Genomic DNA, 21010 nt, shown 5'->3' with positions numbered 1-21010 from the left:
AGTTAAAGGATTTGCCCAAATTCACAGTTAACAAGTGGCACAGCTGGGATCCAAACACAGGCTGTTAAGCTTGAAAACAACAACAACGGTGATTAAACCAACAGTAATGATGCTGGTGAGGATGAGAATGCTAATTCTCAAGGCCCTGACCCTGTGCCAGGCTCTTTTACTCTTCACGACCCCCTTCTGAGGGCGTGACTGTCATCACTCCCATTTTACAGATAAGCAAACTGAGAGTAGATGATTTCTCAGTGTTGCAGGACCTGGGATTCAGATGGAGATAGTGGATAGGAAAGTTCCTTGTAAAGTAACGTGTGTCATAAAAGGTACTGTTATGAAATTCCTAGAATTCCATGGAAAGATGTCCTTCCCCAACTGGTTTAATGTTAGCTCACATCCAGAAGTCTGATGATTCACCTAAGCCAACCCAGACTCCGGGGGGGGGGGGGCACACTTTGACAAGTTTGAGAAATGTTGCCTCGTTTTTAAGTTCAATGCATCCATGAAAAGCCAAATGCCAGAGTATATTAAAATAAAATATTGTCCTCCTGGTTTTAAAAAAAAAATGGGGGGTTGGGGAGGAGCAGCAAGGGAGAGGAGAAAACAGGTCAAACCCATGGTTTGACCAAGTCAGGGATTTTTCCAGTTTCCCTCTAGGGTAATCTGATCCGAGTTCTCGGTGATCAAATGACTAACCTGGAAATTTGAAGATTCACATTTATGGAAGAAACAGCAATTCTTCCAAACTGAGGAAACACTGCTAATCCTGGAAGCCTTCTGAAATGTCAAGGATCACACACAGTTTGGAAAGCAACCTTTAAACACTTGATACGGTCCCAAAGTTTGTGCTCAGTACAGAAATAATCTAACCTCTTTGGTTCATTAATTCTTATTATTTGCTTAAGCTTTAGGGGGAAAAAATGCCTAAAGAAAATATTTCACTATTTTTGTTTAAGGATTTGTGTTTCCTTCGAAAGAGGGAAGGGGAAGGGAAGGGAACAGAAGGGAAGGGAAGGGAAGGGAAGACATGGAAGAAAGAGGGGGGAGAGAGAGAGGGAAGGGAGGGGGGAAGAGAGGGAAAGAGGAAGGGAAGGAGGCAGGGAAGGAGGAAGGAAGGAAGGAGGGAATCACATGGCAGGCTCCAACCTGAAATTCTCAAAATACCGTCCACGACAGCCAACTATTTCTTCATTAATGTACAGAACCATTCCTTCCTTTGCATGGCTCAAAGGTTCCACTTCTGGGAGACCATGCTTAAAGAAATAAACTGAATTTGCTAAAACCACAGCACTATCCCTTTATGACCTACAGTCAAACGCTTCACCTTTTCCCCTTTCCCTTGAAAGAGTGCCAAGACCACAAGATGCGTAAAAAGTATTTCTTCCGATATCACCCGGGGAAGAAAAAAGTATAATTAAAAAGTGCAAATTTAGTGTGGAAGCCATAGGCCCTTTAAATTTCACCTTAAGCTTTATGCAGCTGTGATATTGTGGCCACACCTGGCAAGCTCAGTGAAAATTATGTTAACTACACACTTGGGAAAAGGTGAAGGCCTATCTCAAGCCTTTCAGCAAGCCTTGTAGCACCACTCCTACGAAGGGACAACGTTTCCAGCACTTCTCCGCCCAGGCACCAGCACCTGCACCAAAGAGTAGCACTGCTGGCTTCGAGTATGCCCAGATTTACCCAACCTACCTGAAACCAATACATCCAAACACTTCCTGTCAGATTGAGGGCTTCATGGGTCTACAAAGTTGTTTTTCCAAGAAAGGACAAGCTGTTTACTTAAATTCTACTCCCCTCCATAAACTCTAAGTTGTAAGACCTCAGAAGAGTACCCTCCAACAAAGAGTCACGAGTAAATATCCAACTTTTCCTGATATGATCTCAGCGATGCTTAAAAAATAAATAGAACACTTGCATAAATATTGCAACAGATGGAGCTATGTCCTCCCAGGAAGGATCGGGCTTGCCCCTGCCCCCAGCTGGATGCTCAGAACCCACCTGGGGACAGCTGACTTGCAGACGCACGGTTATTTCACAGAGCGCCTGCCCTGGCCTCTCCACAGCCACGTGCTGATACCCTGAAGAAACGGTGTGCACCAGGTTTCAACGCTTCCTTGCCAGTGCTCTGTTGGAAACTTGAAATCCTTGGCAACCACCTCGGAGTGCTAAAATCCTATTACTGATTCTCCTACTTACCTTGGGTTGCGCTCGACGAGGAAATGCAACTTTGGGGTCAATCTGGGGAAAAAATGCAAAAGCAGGAGTCAGCTGCATGACTTTGAGGGAAGAAAAACAATTCTGACTAATCACCTAGTTATTAATCACTCATTTCTCAGGCTTTTAACCCAGCTTCTAGTAACTTCTCAGGCAACTTAAAAGCTTCCTTAAAGTTTGATCTAAACTGCAACGGTCTCTCCCAAAATGTAACGAACACAGTGAGCCTTTCTGAAACATCCCACCATGAATTTCAATGTGTAATGCTGTAACACACCAGATCTCATGTGTTCTTATTCAGGCAAGGGCTTTGCTTGCATTAGGGCTTCATGCATCTAATTTGCAATGCATGGCTGGGAGAAAAGATGAGAACATCATCACTGAAAAAAAAAATAAAAATCATAACCTGAAATTTACATGGAAGACCCTTCCAGCAGCACGGAACTGGATGGTCATTCTTCTCCTCAATGATAACTAAACAACACAGGTGGGGAAGGGGATTCCAAAATTTTTTTAAGTCAACAATGTCCAAAAAACTCCCCATCAACATGCAACACCATGCTCTGTTTGAATTAATTCACTCATCTTGGCAAAAGTAAAATTACCTAAGATAAGTCAAAAGGATAGTTCTTTCTGTAGTTATACCTCAAAAGAAAGCAGGTGTCAGAAACTACAGAGCCTGAGTGGGTTCTTAAAAATAATAAATTAAAATAAATGGAAACATCGGAGATAAATGCACCTGGATTTTCAAAATCACAGGGGGTAAAAATCTATGAGCAACCTAAACCCATATTAGAAAAGTAAGGCTGTTATGGGGAGAGGATAAAAAAAAAAAAAAAAAAATTACTGAAAAAAGCAGTCAGAATCTAGTGCAACACTTAGGATATTCCCGCTACCCCAACCCCAGTCTGAACGGAAAAACTACCAGTACACCAGATCAGACATCTGCAGATCTGAATCAGGGACTGGCTTTAAAACTCTGAACAATTCCCACAGAAGCATTTGAGTCTAATAGGCTGATTGGGGGGGCGGGGGGAGTTGTTGGACAGAAAATATGGGTAAGGAAAGAATGAAAAAATATTCTCATTGTTAGTTTTCATTAGTTTTCTAAATGTCACAAATCTCTGGGTAAAATTCAACACGGAGCGTGGCATGAATACAGCTACAAGTTATTTATTTATCCGCTTTGGCTTTCATATTAAAATTTTCCCCTTTTAAAATGTAAATCTCAACCTTGTTTTCAGTTCTGCCATGGGGGGCGGGGGCGGGGAGAGTAATGCTTTGGGAAAAAGCACAGAGGAGGGGGAAAGTCACACCAGAGCTAACTCTGTTCCCAGACTTAACAGCCCCTAGGACCTAACCAGTAAGACATAAAGATTTACCACTTTTATTAAGGTACTTTAAAGACCTCATAAAAGTCTGCAGCATGTTTTCCACCTTTAAACATCACCTGAGAAATGAGAGATTACTTTGCAAAAACTAAAACAGACAAAAATCTCTGATCTAGTAAACTACCCTTTCGTGGAGATTAACATTACCACAGCTACAGGTATATTCAGCACAGACTAGGAGCTGTCGACAGGAGAAATACAACAGGTGTGGATTTTCCATTCTGTTGACCAAACGTAAGACAGATATGTCTTTTCATAAACACTCTCCCAAAGTTTTTTTTTTTTTTTTAGCTGATCAGCACACAACTGCAATAATAAGTCACCTTGTTTGTGGGGTAAAAAAGGTGAGGAACGTGTCAGAGGTGAGGGAGCCAGAGCAGAGCAGGGAGAAGTAAAGAAAGCAGACCGCTAAAAAATTATATAGATCTACAGTTACAAAACTCGAAGCCAATTCAGAACTCCTGTATAGGGTATTGCGGTAACAGCGTGTTATACCACAATGAGAGATCTTCTGTGGGCCAACTGTACACGCTGAGATCTTAAAAGGAGAGGACGGGTCGAGAGAAGTAAGGCAAATCCCAACCTTTTGTACATCCCTGTCAACTGTTTTTTAAAAACGAACGAAAAAGAAAACTACCAAAAATGAAAACATTAGTTAGTTAAGTACAACTCTACTTACTGTAGCTACAAATCCTCTAGGAAAAGACTAGGGTACTATTTTGGATGTGAATGGCCGTTACCTAAACAAAGCTTTTAAGGTAACAGTAAACAAGATCCTCGTTTCCATGTCAATAAACCAACCGCTTCTGCCTCCGGCACTGAACGTTGAAACAAAGTCAAAAGCTAGGTTATACTAAATAATAGTGACCAAAACATGTCTACAAACAATTAGTGAGGGAAAACTGCAGGCGCTGCATCTGATACTGAGGGAGATGACCCACCAGACACAACAGAAATCAAATACTATTAATACTTCTCCCACCCGGGATGGACAGAGGGGTGAATAATAAATTCCCGAATTTGCCTTGGAATATCTTTCCTCTTTAATTTTACTAGCTTTTTGAACTGTCTAGCCAAGAAGTCAAAGAGATAAAAATTCTTCAGACATCCGTTATCACCCTGCAAATGACTGTCCCTGAAATTAAATGATCTGAAAGTGCAAAAAGGCTGGGCCACGAGCTAGGACAAGTTCAGTGCAATTAATAAAGCAACTTAAAGTGTGGGCCTCTTTTTTTGGGGGGGGCGCTGTGGGGGGAGAGGAGGCATGCACCTGACCTCTGATCAGAGAAAAAGGGTAAATTTGCAAAATCAATTCAAGGGTACCAAAGGTGGCCAGGTTCTCGTCTTCTCTGCCATTCAGTGTTAAAGCCAAAAGGGACATGAGAAGATCACTTGTTCCACTCCTTTATTTTACAGAAGAGGAAACTGAGGCCTAGAGGCAGGGAACAACTTGCCCAAGCTCTGCACTGGCAGCTGGGACTAGAGAGAGATTCCCCACCCCACCGCACCCCTACCCCGGCCCCCATCCCACTCACCCACCACAGAGAGGTGAAGTCCCCAGCAGCCCAGCACTGTATCCCAAAGTCACCTCCGGGCCCCTGCCTTAAGGCGGATGAATAAAAACCGTGGGGAAATTCTAGTAGACAAGGAAGGCAGGAGAGCCACAATAAAATGCTACGAACTCCCCTTCTTCTCCCCCATTAAATGTATTATTATACACTGATACTTTCTTCCCTTCCTCTTCTGACCTTAGAGACTTTTATCCCCTCAACAATGGACTTTAAAACCTTCTAATGCTGTAAAAGTACCCACACTCAAAGGATCTGAAAAAGAAAAGAAAAAACAAACAAACAAAAAAAAAAACCACTTTGAAACCCAAGACCTTATCAGCCTTAGGTTTCACACCATCTGGAGTCACCCACTGGACGCCCAGCTTGGATCTGGGAGGTATCCTCTCCTTCTCAAACCACATTCCAAATCCGAAGTGCCCAAGAGGAACCTGTTGCCTGGACTGTGATTAGTGCCCCCTCACCTCCTCCTGTCCCCAGTCCCCCTCGGCCATGAAGCAAGTTGTGCCTTCTAAGAGCCGATTCCCACAGCCACAGTTGGTAACGCGGGCTGGGCTCGGCTGACAAAGAAAAGTTGCCTCTGATCGGTGGTGGAGTTTCTTCGCAGGGTCCTTTGGCCCGGAAGATAGCCTCTCCCCAAGCCGACCCCTCCCCCAAGCCTAGGCCTGGCAGCATCTGGGGCTGCAGTGGGACGGGCTCTAAAAAGAAAACCCCAAATCCAGCCTTTGCGGCAAACTTTAGGACCGACTTGCAACCTCTGCTTCAAAGTACCCAGTTCTCAGCACAGAAGCAAAAGAAGACACTGTCTCTTTAAATTGGGCTGTCAATGCCCAGATCGGTCCTGAAAAGGGGCAAACAACAACAACAAGGAAAAGCAACCTACCGTCTTGGAATCTAACTCGTGGTGGGGCTGACCTAATACTTTATCTACACTTGCTGGGTCTGCGAACGTGACGAAACCGAAGCCTCTGAAATGAGACAAAGAGGGAGAAAAACAAACAAGAAAATGTGACACCATCGAGAGCAACAAGGAGCGAGCCCTAATGCAGAACGGAGAGCAAAGTTGCCCCCGCTCACCCCCACTCCCCACCCTCCCCACCCCCTCCTGCCTACAGCCCTCGGCCTCGCAAGGAAACACATCAAGGTTAATGGGGGAAGTGGAACGGGGGCAGGGCGGGTGGAGGTAACTTGGAGAACGCTGGTGTCTCCACTCTTTCGCCACCTCAGTCTCTCTCCTCCTCCTCCCCTTCCCTTTCTTTAACGCTTTGTTTTATTCCGAAGAAACCCAGGCACTTAGAGAAGATCCAACCAGCTTTCTAAAGGGGCTTAAGAGTTCGGGGAGTTGGGAGTGCGGGGGAAGCACACATTAAAAAAAACAAAAAAAACAACTATGTGGAAAGTGAATGAAGCTGAATGTCATTTGAAACAGGAGAAAAAGAAGCGACGGGAAAATGACTTAAAGCGGAGATGTGGGCATCTGTGTATCCAGAATTCAGCCCCAATTAACAATAACCTTTGGGGTTAATGGAGGAGGGGGGAGGATGGAGCGACGTTCGAAACCAGCCACATGCCTGAGCCCCATTCTAAATCCGCTTAGCTACTTCCGAAGACACCTCCAAAAATAACACTTAAACTTTGTTCTAAAATAAAGACAAAATCCAGAAGGGAATGCTTTACCTGGAGCGTTTCGTAGTGGGATCTCTCATGACCATACATTCTCTAATTTCTCCAAATTTGCTAAAATAGTCTCTAAGGCTATCTGTAGGGAGAGAAAGAGAGAGATTGGGGGGGGGGGGGAAGGGGTGGAAAAAAAAAAGCAATGCAAATTTTGATCAAGGACAAAAACCAAAAGTAGTTTTCTGTTGTTATTCTGGGTTTTTTTTTTTTTTTGCACACGCGGGGGAAATTCGGCAACAGAGGTCGCGTAGAGGGCTCGGAAAGGATTTGCTATTTAAAAAAATAACCTTGCACAGGAGAAGTGGGGAGCCAATGGCGAGGGGGGGCTCCTACACCGGGATAACAAAGAGCAATAAAGAAACCAAGAAGGGGGGGACCCAGGCGTCCCCCCCTCCCTCCCTTACCTGGTGAGGTCTGCCAGCTCAGTCCACCGATAAACATTTTACTAGAGGGAGAAAACATAACAGAAGTGAGCACCGATGTCAGATCGGCCATTTTGACGTGTAACTTACAAAAGCTAAAAGGAAAGCGGGGAGGGGGGGGAGCGAGCGAGCGAGAGCGCGGAGGTGGGGTGGGGGAGAAGGTGACGGCGAAATGCAATCCAAAGGTGTGTAACTTCCACGGAGGGGGGGGCGCGCGGGGGGGGGGGGGGGGCGCGGGAGATGCCCGGCTCCGCGCACCGCCGTCCCCGCCGCTGCAAGGAGAGCGAGCCCGAGGCGGCGCGGTGGGCAGCGGCTGGAAACTTACCCGGGGTCGTGCTGGGAGTCGTTGGCGCTGCCCGAGGTGCCTTGGCTCCCATTTGCCTCCATATCTGAGCCCCCCCGCCCCCCCACCCCCAAAAAACCGAGCCCCACAGCGATCGGAGCGGAGCGGCGGCCGGCTCCGAGCCCCGAGATCTCCCGCTCCCTCCTCCCCCTCCTCCTCCCCCCCGCCCGGGCTCCTCCGAATCTCTCTAAGAGCGGCGGAGCCGGGGCAGCGGCGAGAGCCGTCACACGTGGGCTCGGCTTAGCTCAGCCCCGCTGCTCGCACACCCCCCGTCCCCGCCCCCCCGGCCCATCCCCACCTCTCCCCCTCCTCCTCCCCACCCCCATCCCCTCCTCCTCCTCCCCCTCCTCCGCGGCGCACGTGGGGCGGAGTTCTAGAACGTCGTGTAACCAATGCCGGTGACGTCACGCACCCCGGTGCGGCCCCCGCCTGCCCGCGCGCGCACACTCTGCCCCCCGCTGCCCGACCCACTGGGGCGGTGCGCGAACCCCGCGGCCCGAGGAGCCCCGCCTCCGGGCGGGCCGAGCCAAGGGGAGCGCACCCCGACTTCCCTGGATCACATGGGCTGCGGGGGGCGGGTGGATCGGGGGAGGGGGAGGCGCGGGGAGCTCGCCGCGGCTCCACACTGGGGCAGGGGAGAAGATGCTCCCCACCCCTCTAGTTCGGCCTCTCCATTCAAGTTCCCCGGACCCGGCCGCCAGGATCCGGGATGGCAACAGCCGCCTGCCCGGCTCTGCGCCCTTTTTCCAGCCACCGCGCAGAAATTTAGGTCAAGGACGTCGGGATCAAATCCAAACCCTGGCGCTCCTCGGGCAGCCGCCGAGACCCCCCAGGATCGCGGGGCTTCAGGATTGCGGAGACTCTCCCGCACAAACACCAGCCACAAGTTTTATTTTCCTTTCGCGCTGGAAGTTCTCTCTGGCTCTCGCTCCGCACCGGCACGTCTTGCGCGGCTCCCCGCCCTTACCCGGCAGAGGTACGAATCCTTGCCCGGGAAAGGTTATTTTGGAACTTTGAGGAAACTGTCGCGATTCCAGTGGTGAGAAAATGCCGAAGAAAGGGTTTCCGCGTTAATCATAAGGCGCTTAAAAAATATAATAGCATAGGGTTATAGAGGTCAAGGTCAAATGATCGGAGTTCAAATCAAAATTTTTTATATAGAGAGAAATAATTAGGGAGCATCTCTGGGAGGGCCGGGAAGGATGGTTATTTCAGGAAACCCCTCTCCAACCCGTTTGTTATATATATGTTATTGTTTCTATGCCGAGGTAGTAAAATGCATGAGATGTGAATAGCCCAAGCCCCCCACCATCTGGGGATGTAGCTGAGGGTGGCAGAAGGCTTCAAACACACACCCCCGCCACCTTGGGAGCAGTGTGGTGTGGCAAAGGTCCTGGCACACAGTAGGTGCTTAATAAATGCTGACTTTTATCCTCTCCCGCGCTGAAAATTCCTAAAAGACAATTTTGTAGCTACCCAAAAACATCGCCCACTTCTCCAGCAGATTTCAGGCTGGCTAAATTCAGGCTGGATTCAATCTGTGGGGTATTTAAAACAATAAGGATATAATTATCCTTATTGTTTTTAATTATTACAATAAATTGAGTTAATATGGCTTAAGGGGGCAACGTCATTGAGTATTTGTGGTTCATCAAATACTCAAATTAATGTTAAGCAGGAACTGATGCCCAATTAACACTTGTCCACTAATTTTCGTAGGATTAGGATACAGTGGAATACACTCAACACCAAAACGGTACCAAATCCACTGTGGGTCTTTGAGAAATGGACTATTCGGAAAAGACCAACATCAACCAAACCCGTGAGTGACCAGGCTCTTACTCCCTGTCTCCTAAATTGGGGTAGTTCTTCCTTGATGGCATTGATAGGGTGAGGGGAGGGTCTGAAATCAACACATGGAAAAGTCCCTTTTTCATTGAAAGCCTATATGGGTTGTGCTTGCTAGCATATGATTTTCAGAAGGCACTTTAAAACTTTACACCAGAAGCCCAAGCATTTTCCAATTCACTCCAGGCTGCTTCCCAAGTCATCTGGGGTCCCATGTGTTGAAGAGCCAGTTGTTATTATGGTAATTGTTTATTATGACTATTCTCAATAACAAAATGCAGACAACAGAGCTAATGGGATTTTGTGGGGGATTTTTACGCTAGAACCACAGATCATCAGAGGTGGAAAGGCCTTTCCTAATCCACCCCCCTCATTTTACGTCAGGGGCCCAGAGGAACCAAGTTTACCAGGCTACACCCTACCCACCACCTGTCGGTTCCTTAGAGGAGCTCTGGCCATCAGTCCCATGCCCTTTGGCTCTGCTGCATGCATATTTATTCTGCTCTTAACAAGGTGAGAGTGGGGTGCCCTTGTTCCCTGTTGTAGACCTACACAAGCTGAACTGAATTCAATTGCAGGAGCTAGCCCTGCAGTTATAAAGAGGAAGTTAGATCTTAAATCACCAATTCTGCATTGTTTTTATTTATTTATTTTTAACTTATATGCAGTAACATTTACTCTTCTTGGTCTGTAAGTCTGAGTTTTGACAAATGCATGGAGTCTAGTAACCATCACCATAAAGAGGTTACAGGAAGAGTCTCATTGTCCAAAATATTCACTCTTGCTGCTCTTAGTTTATTATCATTATGCATTTCTCCTCCAGCTCACTCACTTAATGTAGCCCCTGGGTCGGGAGAATTCCAGGACCACATCAGTCCTCCACCCTCTTAAAGTTTCAACAGCCCATGACACTGTTGGACATTGCATTCTTTGTAACTCACTCTTCCCTTGGCATCCTTGATGCCCACATTCTCCTGCCTTTCCTCCTCTCTTTGCCCTGACTCCTCCACCTCTGCCTTTCCTTTGAATAGTGGTGTTCATTCTCTCCCCTAACTACGCACCCTCTCTGGATGAGATCCCCTGAAGGATGGGTTAATTACCATCTAGGTTCTGATGCCACTCAAATTAAAATCTCCAGCCTGCCCTCCCCACAGAACTCCAGGCTCTGGTTAATTTCCTATTCATCATTTCCACTTAGCCTTCCTTAAGTTACCCCAAACTCCACATTTCCAAAACCACATGCATGCTGGTTTCCCCTAAACCTGAACCTCTTTTAAAGTTTTCTCCATGAACAGAGCCCCAGCCATCTTAGAGACAAGGTTGACCCCTCTCCAGGTTGACACCTTCCCATGTGCAATCCATCATGAAGCTCTGTTGGTTTTACTTCCTCAATGTCTCTCAAATTCACCTTTCCTGCTACTGCATCTCAGATCTCCCACTGGAGCCCGTGCAGTAACCTCCTAAACGCTCTTCCCACACTCATTCTTACTCCACTAATATGCCTGGAAAGCATTCCCTGACCTCTCTGACCAGGTTGAATCCCCCTCGGTATGCACTGTTATCCTGCCAGAATGCCCTCTGTGTGCCCTACCCTGTGTGATCATTTGCTTTATTCCACTAAGCCATAAGCTCCTGTCCACTTCTGCTCTCCAAGTATGAGCACAGTGCCTATTGGTGCATGGTTAACACTGAGCAAATATTTGTTGAACGAATGAAAGGATGAATGAATGAATGAAGGTCAACATCTAACTTCACTGTAGGCATTTTTGTATCCATGTCCATAAGTCAAATAGGCTGCAGTTTTCCCTTCTCATACTGCCCTTCTCTGGTTATACTGGCCTCAAAAAATGAACTGGTTCCTTCTTTTTCCATTTTCTCGAACAGTGTGTATAAAATTGGAATTATGTGTTCCTTGACTGTTTGGTAGAACTTGCCAGTAAAATGTCTGGCTCTGGGATAAACATTTCCTAGGTTGATTTTTAACTACTGATTCCATTTCTTTGATGGCTATGGGTGTCTTTAGGTTTTATATTCTTCCTGACTCAATTTTTGCTCATTATATTTTTCAGGGAAATTGTCCATACCAGCTAGGTTTTCAAATTTATTAACAAAATGCTGTTCATAGTTTTCTCTGAATATATTCTAATCTCTGCTGCATCTATCCATACCCTTCATTTTTTTTCATTCCAGATATTATTGTATATGTATCTTCTCTTTTCTGGATCAGTTGTGTCAGAGACCTCCTTATTTTTATCTAGTGTTTCTTTCTACTTTCTACTAGTGTTTTCAAAGAATCAACTTTCAATTTGGTTAATACTATTTTTTGTTTCATTAATTTTCACTTTTATATACTATTATATATTTTATGTTCTTATGTATAAGAATATATACCATATAGAAAATATAATCTAATCAGTGGTCCCCAACCTTTTTCTTTCCACGGTAGGGGGTGGGGGGAGGGATGCGGTTCAGGGGCTAATGCAGTAATGGGAGCCGCAGTTGAAGCTTTGCTAGCTCACCCGCCGCTCACCTCCTGCTGTGCAGCCGGGTTCCTAACAGGCTTTGGACCACTAGCAGTCGGAGGCCCAGGGGCTGGGGACTCCTGATCTAATTGTGTATTGTTAATATATCATGTTATTTTCTTTGTTCTGTTCTCTGGATTTATTTTGTTGGCTTAAAAAGATTCTTGATGGCTTAAGTAATTAATTTTCATGCTTCGGTTTTCTTTTTTTTTTTAACGTTTAAGGCTACAGATTTCACTCCAAGTGCCACTGAAACTACATTCCACAAAATATGTAGAATTTTTATTACCATCCCAGGCAAAGAATGTTTAGATTTCCAGTATGATTTCTTCTTTGCCTCAATACATGTGTATTTTTACATTTCTAAAACAAGTTTTTGTTTTGGTTTTTAGTTATTTATGTCTAACTTAATTAAGGTCAGAGAGGTGGTCTGTATGAAGCACAGTCTTTATTATTTGTTGAGATTTTGCTTTGGTAAATAGTTTTTATAAATACTCCATGTGGTTTTGAAAAGAATGTGTATATCTTATTTGTTGTATAGCATTCTGTATGAATCTGTTAAATCAAACTTGTTAATTATATCATCCAGATTTTCTTCAGCCTTACTAATATCTATCACTTTTTATAATGGTACATTAAAATTTCCTTATATGACTGAATTTGCCAGTATCTACTGTAAATCTCTCAAACTTTGCCCTCTATATTTTAAAAGTATGTGATAAGGTACATCAAAAAGGGCTATGAAAATCTCATAGTATGACTGCATTTTTTTATTTTTTAACCTGTTATTTCTCATTTTGCTTTATTTATTTTGAAGCTGTGTAATTAGGCACATACAAGCTTAGATTTACTGTTTTCCTAGTGAACCATTTCTTTAATATATGCACAGATGATCTTTAACCCTAGTGCTTTTTGCTTTAAAGTCTACTTTGCCTGCAATAACTATAACTACTCTCACTTCTAGCTGGCATTTTGTCTGGCATATCTTTTTCCATCCTTTTACTTTCAACCTTTCTATGTCTTTGATTTTTAGGTAAGTCTCTTATAAACAGCATGTACCTGGATCTTATTTATTTACTTATTTATTGGGTTGACTAGTAAGTTTAGTCCATTTACATTTAATGTAATTGCCGATATTTTTAATGAAACTTAGGGGCACAAAACTATATTAATCACAATCTCTGGCATAAACATACTATCATCATTAGGTATATCCATGGCCTTATTTTATTTTATTTTTTGATATTATGAACACTTGTAAACCTACTATTCAACTAGAGAACTAAAACAGTAACAGTGACTTGCAACTACTTACGTGCTCCTCCTCTACTGTTCCCCCACCTGAAGAAACCACCAGTCTCAATCTTGTATTTATTATTCTTCTTTGCTTTTTAAAAAGTTTTATCAAATTTTTATCACATACTCGGTTTAAAATTTTACAAAAATTTTCTGAGGAGGCCTATATTTCTTACTCAACATGGTATTACTAATATTCAACTAGACTGTTGCTTCTGGCTGTAGTTCATTATTTTCCATAGTTGTATAAAATTCCATTACATGACTGTCCCACAAATTAGCTTGTCCATTCTCCTGTCACAGGCCTTTGAGTTGTTCCAATTTTTTGCTGTTACAAGCAGCGGTGATAAGTAGTCTTATCTTCCAGTGTATGCGGGCAGAATTTTCTCTTTGGAGTGATTACTGCGTCATGAGATGTGTAAGTGTAAAACTTTACAGAATAATGCTAAACTGTTTTCCAAAGGTACTCTTGCAATTCGTACTCCCACTAGCAATGTATAAGACAGCCTGTTGATCTACTGATTTCTGACATTTGGAACTGATGTCTCATTTTCTTCTGTTTTCTCTAAGTTTTTTGTTTACTTCCTTCCTTTTCTTCTATTGAACTGATCAAGAATTCTTTATTCCCTTTTCCTCTTTAACTAGTTTAGGAGTTGTAAGGTATATTTCTATTCCTTTAGTGATTACTTTACAATTTTTAACATGTACACTTAATCCAGCCTCCCTGAAACTCTACAGTAAACAGAGAATTATTCAACTTCAATTACATCCTCCCTTTTACATGTTATTATTGCTTCTTATTTTAGACTCACCTGTTTTTATACCCCTAAATTTAATCACTACTGTCATTTTAGTTTTATACAGTCATTGTTTCGACTTGCTCATGTTTACCAATTTGTTCACCTTTGTTTCTAGCATGTTTTTCTCCCTTTCTTCTAGGTACCAGCCCTTTCCCTTGAAACATATCCTTTAGTAGTTTTTTTTAGGGAGGTTATATGAGTGACGTGCTTTCTCTATTAGTATAAAATTGTCTTGTTTCACCCTTATCCTTGAATGATGATTTCTCTGGGTGTAAAATTCTAGATTGAAAGTTATTTTATCCTCAGCACTTTTATGAATATGTCACATCTTCTTGTTTTCTATTTATTGTTGAGACATTTGCTGTCAGTCTAAATATCATTCCTTTGTAGGTAATCTGTTCTTTCTTTCTGGTTTTAAGATTTTTCTCTCTTGTCTTTGACTTCCTGCATTCTTACCATGTGGTGTTCAGGTGTGAATTTCTTTTATTTACATGGTTCAAGATTCACTGCATACCCAAAATCTCAGGATGCAGGTTTTTGATCAAACCTGGAAAACTGTCAGCAGCTGTCTGTGTAAATCCTGTCTCCCTTACACCCTCTCTATTCTCACCTTCTGGTGCTCATATTAGGTGTACAATGCACCTTCTCTTTCTATGCAACATAGCCTGAGCTTTTCTCTCAGACTTCCCATCACTTTGACTCTCTGTGCTGCTTCCTGGGCATTTTCTTCAGATCCATTTGCCATTTTTTCTTCAGCTGTGTCTAATCTGCTGTGTAACTCATCCACTGAGCTTTTCATTTCAATGACTATATGTGTCATTTCTAGAAGTTCTGTTTAGTTATCTTTCAAATCTACCTTTTTTTACAGTGTTATGTTATTTTCTCATGGTTCCAAATGTTCTTTTATGTTTTTAATAATTTTTTAACTTACTTATTTTATAGTCTGTCTGATAGTTCTGTTATCTGAGGTTCTTGGGACTTTTGTACCTACTACATCTTGGTTATGGTGGATTGTATCCGTGTATGTTCAGTAGTTTGGTGTTGGGTCAGTATTTTTATCTTTTTTTTTTTTCCACTTTAGGGTTCCTGGACCATAGAGGAAGGGTAAATTTCAGTCCCAGATTTACATGAGACTGGGCTGTAGTCCCAAATTCTCAGTGAAGACTTTTTTCTCCACTTTCAACTTATGCCAAGACAAATTTTCTTGTCTCCCTGTGCCACTAGGGAGATTTTTTTCCACTGAATTATTTCTATGATGATTCATCCCTTTCAAGGTCCCACATTTATTCGGGGATGTCAGTTCCATTTCCCCACTTTACTGGACTCAAACCACAGTCTTCTTTCCATTTTGATGCTCAAACTTCAGCCTTTCAAGGCCAACAAACCTGCCTGAGACCAGCTCCGCATCCTCCTCCTTGCTCACCATGCTGACTGTCATCTTTCTCTTGCTCTGGCACTGGAGGCCTTTCTTTGTTGTCCCATGAGCTCATTTCAATGGGTGTTTATTGCATCTTGACCAGTATTTATACATGGTTTATATTTATAAACCAGTATTTATAGTGGGAGGATTTTCAAGTTATTTAGTCTGCCATATTGACAGAAATGGAAACTCACTTCCATTTAATTTTTACCATCTTCCATTTCAAATGCATTTTTTCTTAGAATACCGTGGCATCTAGGATCTCTGAATAATTTTTCTTCTGAATAATCTTTTACGGGTGAGGCAGCATTGGAATTACCTCAAATGAGGCCAACATTGGGCGGTGTGACTATTCATTATAATCACCCGGGAACTTTCAACAATACTGATGCTTCCTTCCACCCACAAGATTCTGATTTAACTATTCTGGGGGACAGTGTGGGCAGTGATCTTTCTTAAAACTTCTCAACTGATTCTAATGTGTCACCAAGGTTGAACATGACTATTGGAAAACAGACTGATAAAAACAAACAGACCGTAATGATCCCTAGGCCCCTTCCCAGAATGTCTGATTTATTTTGCCTGAGGGGAGCCCCATCTAACATTTCCCTGATGATTGCAGCAAGGGTTCAGAACTGATGAGTTACCTGGGTACATCCAGTCAGAAGGGAGGAGTCAACATAACGTTAGAGCTGGAAGCACGAGCAATCATCTAGTCCAGCGGTTCCTAGTGTCTGCACAGCCGTCCGTTGGACTCCTGGGGAGCTTTTTAATTTTACAGATTCCTGGAGGTCGTGACCTGGTAGATTCAATGTAAGGCCAGAGAGTCTTTTATTCCCCAGAGGACTGTGATGGCCAACTAAGTTTGGAAACCACTCAGCTAGCCCGTCTTGTTTTACAAAGGAGGAAACCAGCCCAGAGAGAAGCGTTTTTTCTCTCAAGGTCGCAGAGCTGATTAAGAAGAAAGCTGACTCCTACCTTCCAGTCTTGTGTCCATTTCATCCATTTCCAACAGAAAGTCTCCTGCTGCTTTTAGAAGATCTTGGCCGGTTTAAAAGGGCAGATTCTGAACTTGTGTGCAGTGATTTCAGGAATGTGGGCTCTTCTGGTTTGTTTTGTGTGTGGATGGCACAGCAGAGAGGAAATAAAACAGTCTGCTGCCTCGCACGGAGGGTCTTCTAGTAGCCAGGTGACCTTGAGCGGATAAGCCACCCTCATCTGTAGACGGGGCCATGATGGTTTTAAAGTATCTTCACACATTCTTTAGTCCTCCTGTAAGAGGTGGCGTTGAATTCCCCTCACCCTGAGTGTGGTCTGTACTTAGTCACTGGCTTCTCATGAATAGAATGTGGGGGAAATGATGGCGGTTGAATTTCGAGGCTGGATCAGAAAAGGCACGCGCCCTCCGCCTGGCTCTGTCTCTCTGATCACTCTAGGGGAAGCCGGCTTTCACGCCGCCAAGATGCACAAGTAGCCTGCTAGAGAGGCCCGCGTGGAGAAGAATTGCAGCTTCCTGTCAGCAACCCGAACTAACCTGCCAGGATTGTGAGACATCTTAACGGTGCATCTGCCAGCCCCAGCCATGCCTTCAGACGACAGCTACCCCAGCTCACATCTCAACAACTTCCCGAGAGACCTGGAGCCGGAACCTCCAGCTAAGCCACGCCCAATTCCTGAGCCTCAGATACTGGGTGAGACATTAAATACTTGTTTGAAGCTACTACGTTTGGGGCTAATTTGCTGCACAGAATAGACGATTAATACAGAGATACTTCAAAATGCACAAAAACGGAACTGCTTACTTCATAGGTTTGTGGCAGGATTCCTACACTAACAGTTCTGGAGTGCTTTAGTTAGACTCTAGCCAAATGAACTGCATGTTAGATAGAAAGAAGTGATTGCATGTTATTAATGTTATCAGATTGCAACATATTTCACGTTCAATTACCTACAGTGCTCTTTCTGGAGCATTGCTTTGCTCATCTGCTTATCCCCACTGCACACTTAAAAAAGGTCGCTGTTAAGATATACAAGTATACGTAGGATTTAAATGTCTTGACTCAGTTACTAACCACCGCGAGCACGTTTTCAAATTGGAAAAGCGAGATCCATTTAAACTCTGTCTTCTTCGCAAAAGACTCTTTGTTTACTTCTTGGTATTGCATTTTACCGGCAGGCCGAGCCCCTCTCTGATTGAAGAGTCCGTTCACTTTACCTGTCTCGGTAGCCCCACAAGCCTTACTGTTCAGAACAGACACGGCAGACTTTGCACCAAAAAAGCAAACCGTATTTTTAACCAGAAAATCTTTAATAAAATGAAGTTTTATTCATGAAAATTCCACCAAGCATAAATTCCCTGTCTAAAAGTAATGGGCCCTTTGTATTTCCCTTAAATAAATAAATAGCTTCTTTCCTCAAGAACTGACTTCTGAGCATGCTCTTAAATTCAGGGCTAGTTTGTTTTCTTCCAGGAAATAAAAAATAAGCATGTGTGTACAGATCCTAAGTCAGCTCTTCTAGAAATGTATAATATGGGAAAGCCAAGATGGTTTCTTTCTAACAGTCATAACTAGAGGTATACAGTACCTGGAAAAGACATGAAAAAAGGCAGAGGGTGTGAGGCTGAGAGAAAGTGAAATTATATTTTTCAAACACTCTTTACTGATCTAACACACAAATATCTGTAATTTATTTACTCCTATAACCTTGTTTGATATATTTAGAGACATGAAGTTTTCCTTTATTTAAATGATGGAGAAAATACATTTTGTTTCATTATTTCTTTTCCAAACTGGGGATGGAAATGCAAAAAGCTCCCTAATGGAGTGGGGGGGAGTGTTTAGCCATTTCCATTTCCACATTGGACACAGCTAGACACCTAGTGTGTGGTTGTACTTTGTTCCCTCTGCCTTCTTCTGTCCTCATCTCCAACTCAGAATTACCACGCCAACCAGGGCAAACGCTCCCTACGTGCCTAGCTGAATAAGAACACTTATAATGAATCAATCACACTCGTAATGAATCAGTATCATTAATTGAGTGACCATAGCAGAGGATCAGTCTAGCTATCGTGGGGACAGGGACTGAAAATCTTTATTCTGCAGAAGTTGCAGGAAGTGGACGGTAGCTTGCGATTGGCTGTGAGGCTGGCTCCAGTCCCTCTGGGTGACAGCATCCTGCAGGCAGCACCTTCTGCCAGACTGGTGAGCCCCCTCCCCAGCCACAGCTCTCTTATTTGAATGTGGGTACGGTTGGCGCAAGAGAGAAGCCTCAGGAATTAAACAGAAAGTCACCATTCTCATTAAAAAATATCCAGGGCTGGGACTTCCCAGGTGGCGCAGTGGTTAAGATTCCATGCTCCCAACGCAGGGGGCCCGGGTTCAATCCCTGGTCAGGGAACTAGATCCCACATGCATGCCACAACTAAGAGTTCGCATGCCACAACTAAGGAGCCCGCCTGCCACAACTAAGACCCTGTGCAGCCAAATAAATAAAAAAATAATAATAATAAAAAAAATCCAGGCCTGCTCTCCCATGTACCTTAAAGCTATTGAAATGCTGTTCGTCATTCTGTCATCATTATTCTTATACACGTGGGTAAATATTTTACTAAACGGCTTCACTGCTTGGCAGTGACAGAGCCCTTTGCCTCCTAGCCCTGGCCGTCACCCAGCACTGCCTGGGAGGGTAGGAGGGCAGTGGGCTCCTTGAACACTCAGTGGTGTTAATGAAGTAGCAGCTCTCTCCACCTGGAAACCATTTTCTCCTCCAGCCTCTTGGGCTTAATCTTCATTTCTTCTTTTTTAAATCAGTTACCAACTTAGTCTTAATGAAGGGTGCGGGGGCAGCCCCCAAAGAAAACAGCTATGTCTTTTAACTCCACCTGGAAATGGGTGACACGGTGCCACCTTCACCTTCCCTTCCGCCTGTGTCTCCACTTGGAAACTTGCTCTAGCCCCTCCACGAGCTGCCTTGCCAAACAGAAATTCTAAATGTCATAGGTGGAAATATGCAGGGCCCCTCCAACCCGGCTGGCTCACATGCTCTACAGGTTACGTCAGAGAACACCAGGCATTCTCATCGTCATTTCCACCACCAAGCCTCATGGCCCCATCAGCTTTCCAATTTGCCAGCCACACATTCATAGCCCAGGCCCACAAACCCACCCATTAATTTGGACCAACGTTGGGTCCATTTCTTCAAAATTCTTAGCTTTTTACCATTACACAGTATTGGAAGTGGCCAAAGTACCAACAAGTAACGTGGCTGTAGTGTCATCCCATCCCATCCTTGAGTCTTCAGGAGGCCACTGGGACGAGATCTATTTCTGTGGCAGAAATTCCAAGTTTGGAGGACCGTGGGTATGACGCCCTCTTCTGGTAGATGCAAGGAACGCCTGCTTGTACCCCTGCGTTCCGGTTCCCTCTGCTGGCTGAGGAAAAAGCAGCTGTCTCTCCCTTCTGGGCCCAGATTCCAAAGTTCAAGGCCCTGCACTCAAATTCTGAGACCCAAGTCCCACAAATCGAGACGTTTCCTGAAGTGGAAACCAAGACTCACCACAATAGCCCACACTGCGATTTCTACAATTACCAATCGGCTAATTCCAAGTGGCTGAAAAACTAATGAAGGGACAGGGAGGAAGCATTGTCATCTCTGAAGGGGGCATTCAAGCAGGTTGAAATCAGAGCTATGTAACCAAACACAATACTGACACACATACAGAGACAGAGGGAAGAAAAAAGATGAGATAAGATAAAAGATTAGACGTGAGGACAGTAGAGGACAGGCCACAGAGCTGAGTTAGACACTCATGCTAAGAAGAATACTGCTTGGAGAGGGCAGAAGAAATAAAAGCCTGGCTGTGCCCATGGGTGGGAGGAACAAGAGGCTCTGCGTATAAACACCCAGCGTCAGAACAAGATGAAGAAGGGACTGTAATCTCAGAGGAGAAGGGACGAGCCTAAGCATGGGTGGGAGGAACAAGAGGCTCTGCGTATAAACACCCAGCGTCAGAACAAGATGAAGAAGGGACTGTAATCTCAGAGGAGAAGGGACGCGCCTAAGCATTATCTGAAGTGAGTCTGAAAATGAATTTCATCACCATCCTCTTGCTTTTGTGGATTCTGGAGATTCCCTCGACAGTGGCTGGACACGCCCCCAAGACCCCGGCACCTACTCAGCAGATCCCACACGAGAAAGAAAGGCAACACCCGGTTTTGTATCTTCTAGTTTGGGTCGTAGATAATCCTGCGCATTCCAAAATTCAGTTGCCCAAGTGGCTGTTGGGGAGGCCTGGCTTGACAGAAGACGTTCATAAAGAAGACCCGGGGGGTTAGCTGATCGCCAGCTTGATGCAAACCTACAGCGCAAGGAGGCTGTTGAGAACCCTAATGCAATCTTCGGCTCTATTAATAGAACAGCAGAGTGTGAGGAGGGAAGCAATAATCCCCGCGCGGGCTGCCGGCTCAGGCCACATGCAGTTTTATGCTCAGTCCTGCAGGCT

The 21010-nt window shown here is 44.2% G+C and overlaps 2 protein-coding genes across 8 annotated transcripts in view; one reads left to right on the top strand and one right to left on the bottom strand.

The window, feature by feature from the left end:
• The window catches only part of MSI2 (musashi RNA binding protein 2), a 390324-nt gene extending 382490 nt beyond the window's left edge, over positions 1 to 7834 (bottom strand). For 4 of the 5 annotated variants that reach the window (XM_027087140.1, XM_027087141.1, XM_027087144.1 and 1 more), the window contains exons 1-5: positions 7604 to 7834; positions 7261 to 7301; positions 6857 to 6938; positions 6063 to 6147; positions 2203 to 2244 (exon numbers count right to left, since the gene is read on the bottom strand). In XM_027087140.1, coding sequence (XP_026942941.1) covers positions 2203 to 2244; positions 6063 to 6147; positions 6857 to 6938; positions 7261 to 7301; positions 7604 to 7665 — 312 coding nt within the window. In that variant the 5' untranslated portion in view covers positions 7666 to 7834. The remainder of the gene's footprint in view (positions 1 to 2202; positions 2245 to 6062; positions 6148 to 6856; positions 6939 to 7260; positions 7302 to 7603) is intronic. The other variant, XM_027087142.1, reaches the window with a different exon arrangement.
• Positions 7835 to 7967: 133 nt separating this feature from the next.
• Positions 7968 to 17843, top strand: LOC113609687 (uncharacterized). 3 transcript variants are annotated; one of them, XM_027087139.1, is made up of 3 exons: positions 7968 to 8660; positions 9341 to 9443; positions 16944 to 17843. In XM_027087139.1, exons 1-3 carry the CDS (start codon positions 8014 to 8016, stop codon positions 17064 to 17066), a joined length of 873 nt encoding a protein of 290 aa, XP_026942940.1. In that variant the 5' UTR covers positions 7968 to 8013; the 3' UTR covers positions 17067 to 17843. The 3 variants fall into 3 exon arrangements, 2 of the variants coding, with proteins under 2 accessions (XP_026942940.1, XP_026942939.1); XM_027087138.1 differs by having other exon boundaries at positions 16130 to 17843; XR_003428766.1 differs by having other exon boundaries at positions 7972 to 8597.
• The last annotated feature ends 3167 nt before the right edge of the window (positions 17844 to 21010 follow it).

The sequence above is a fragment of the Aethalodelphis obliquidens genome, unplaced genomic scaffold (assembly GCF_003676395.1).
Source record: "Aethalodelphis obliquidens isolate GAN/ISIS:26980383/991018 unplaced genomic scaffold, ASM367639v1 scaffold58, whole genome shotgun sequence".
Taxonomy (NCBI): Eukaryota; Metazoa; Chordata; class Mammalia; order Artiodactyla; family Delphinidae; genus Aethalodelphis; species Aethalodelphis obliquidens.
Note: the sequence above shows the minus strand (reverse complement) of the source record. Positions and strands in the feature narration are given on the sequence as shown.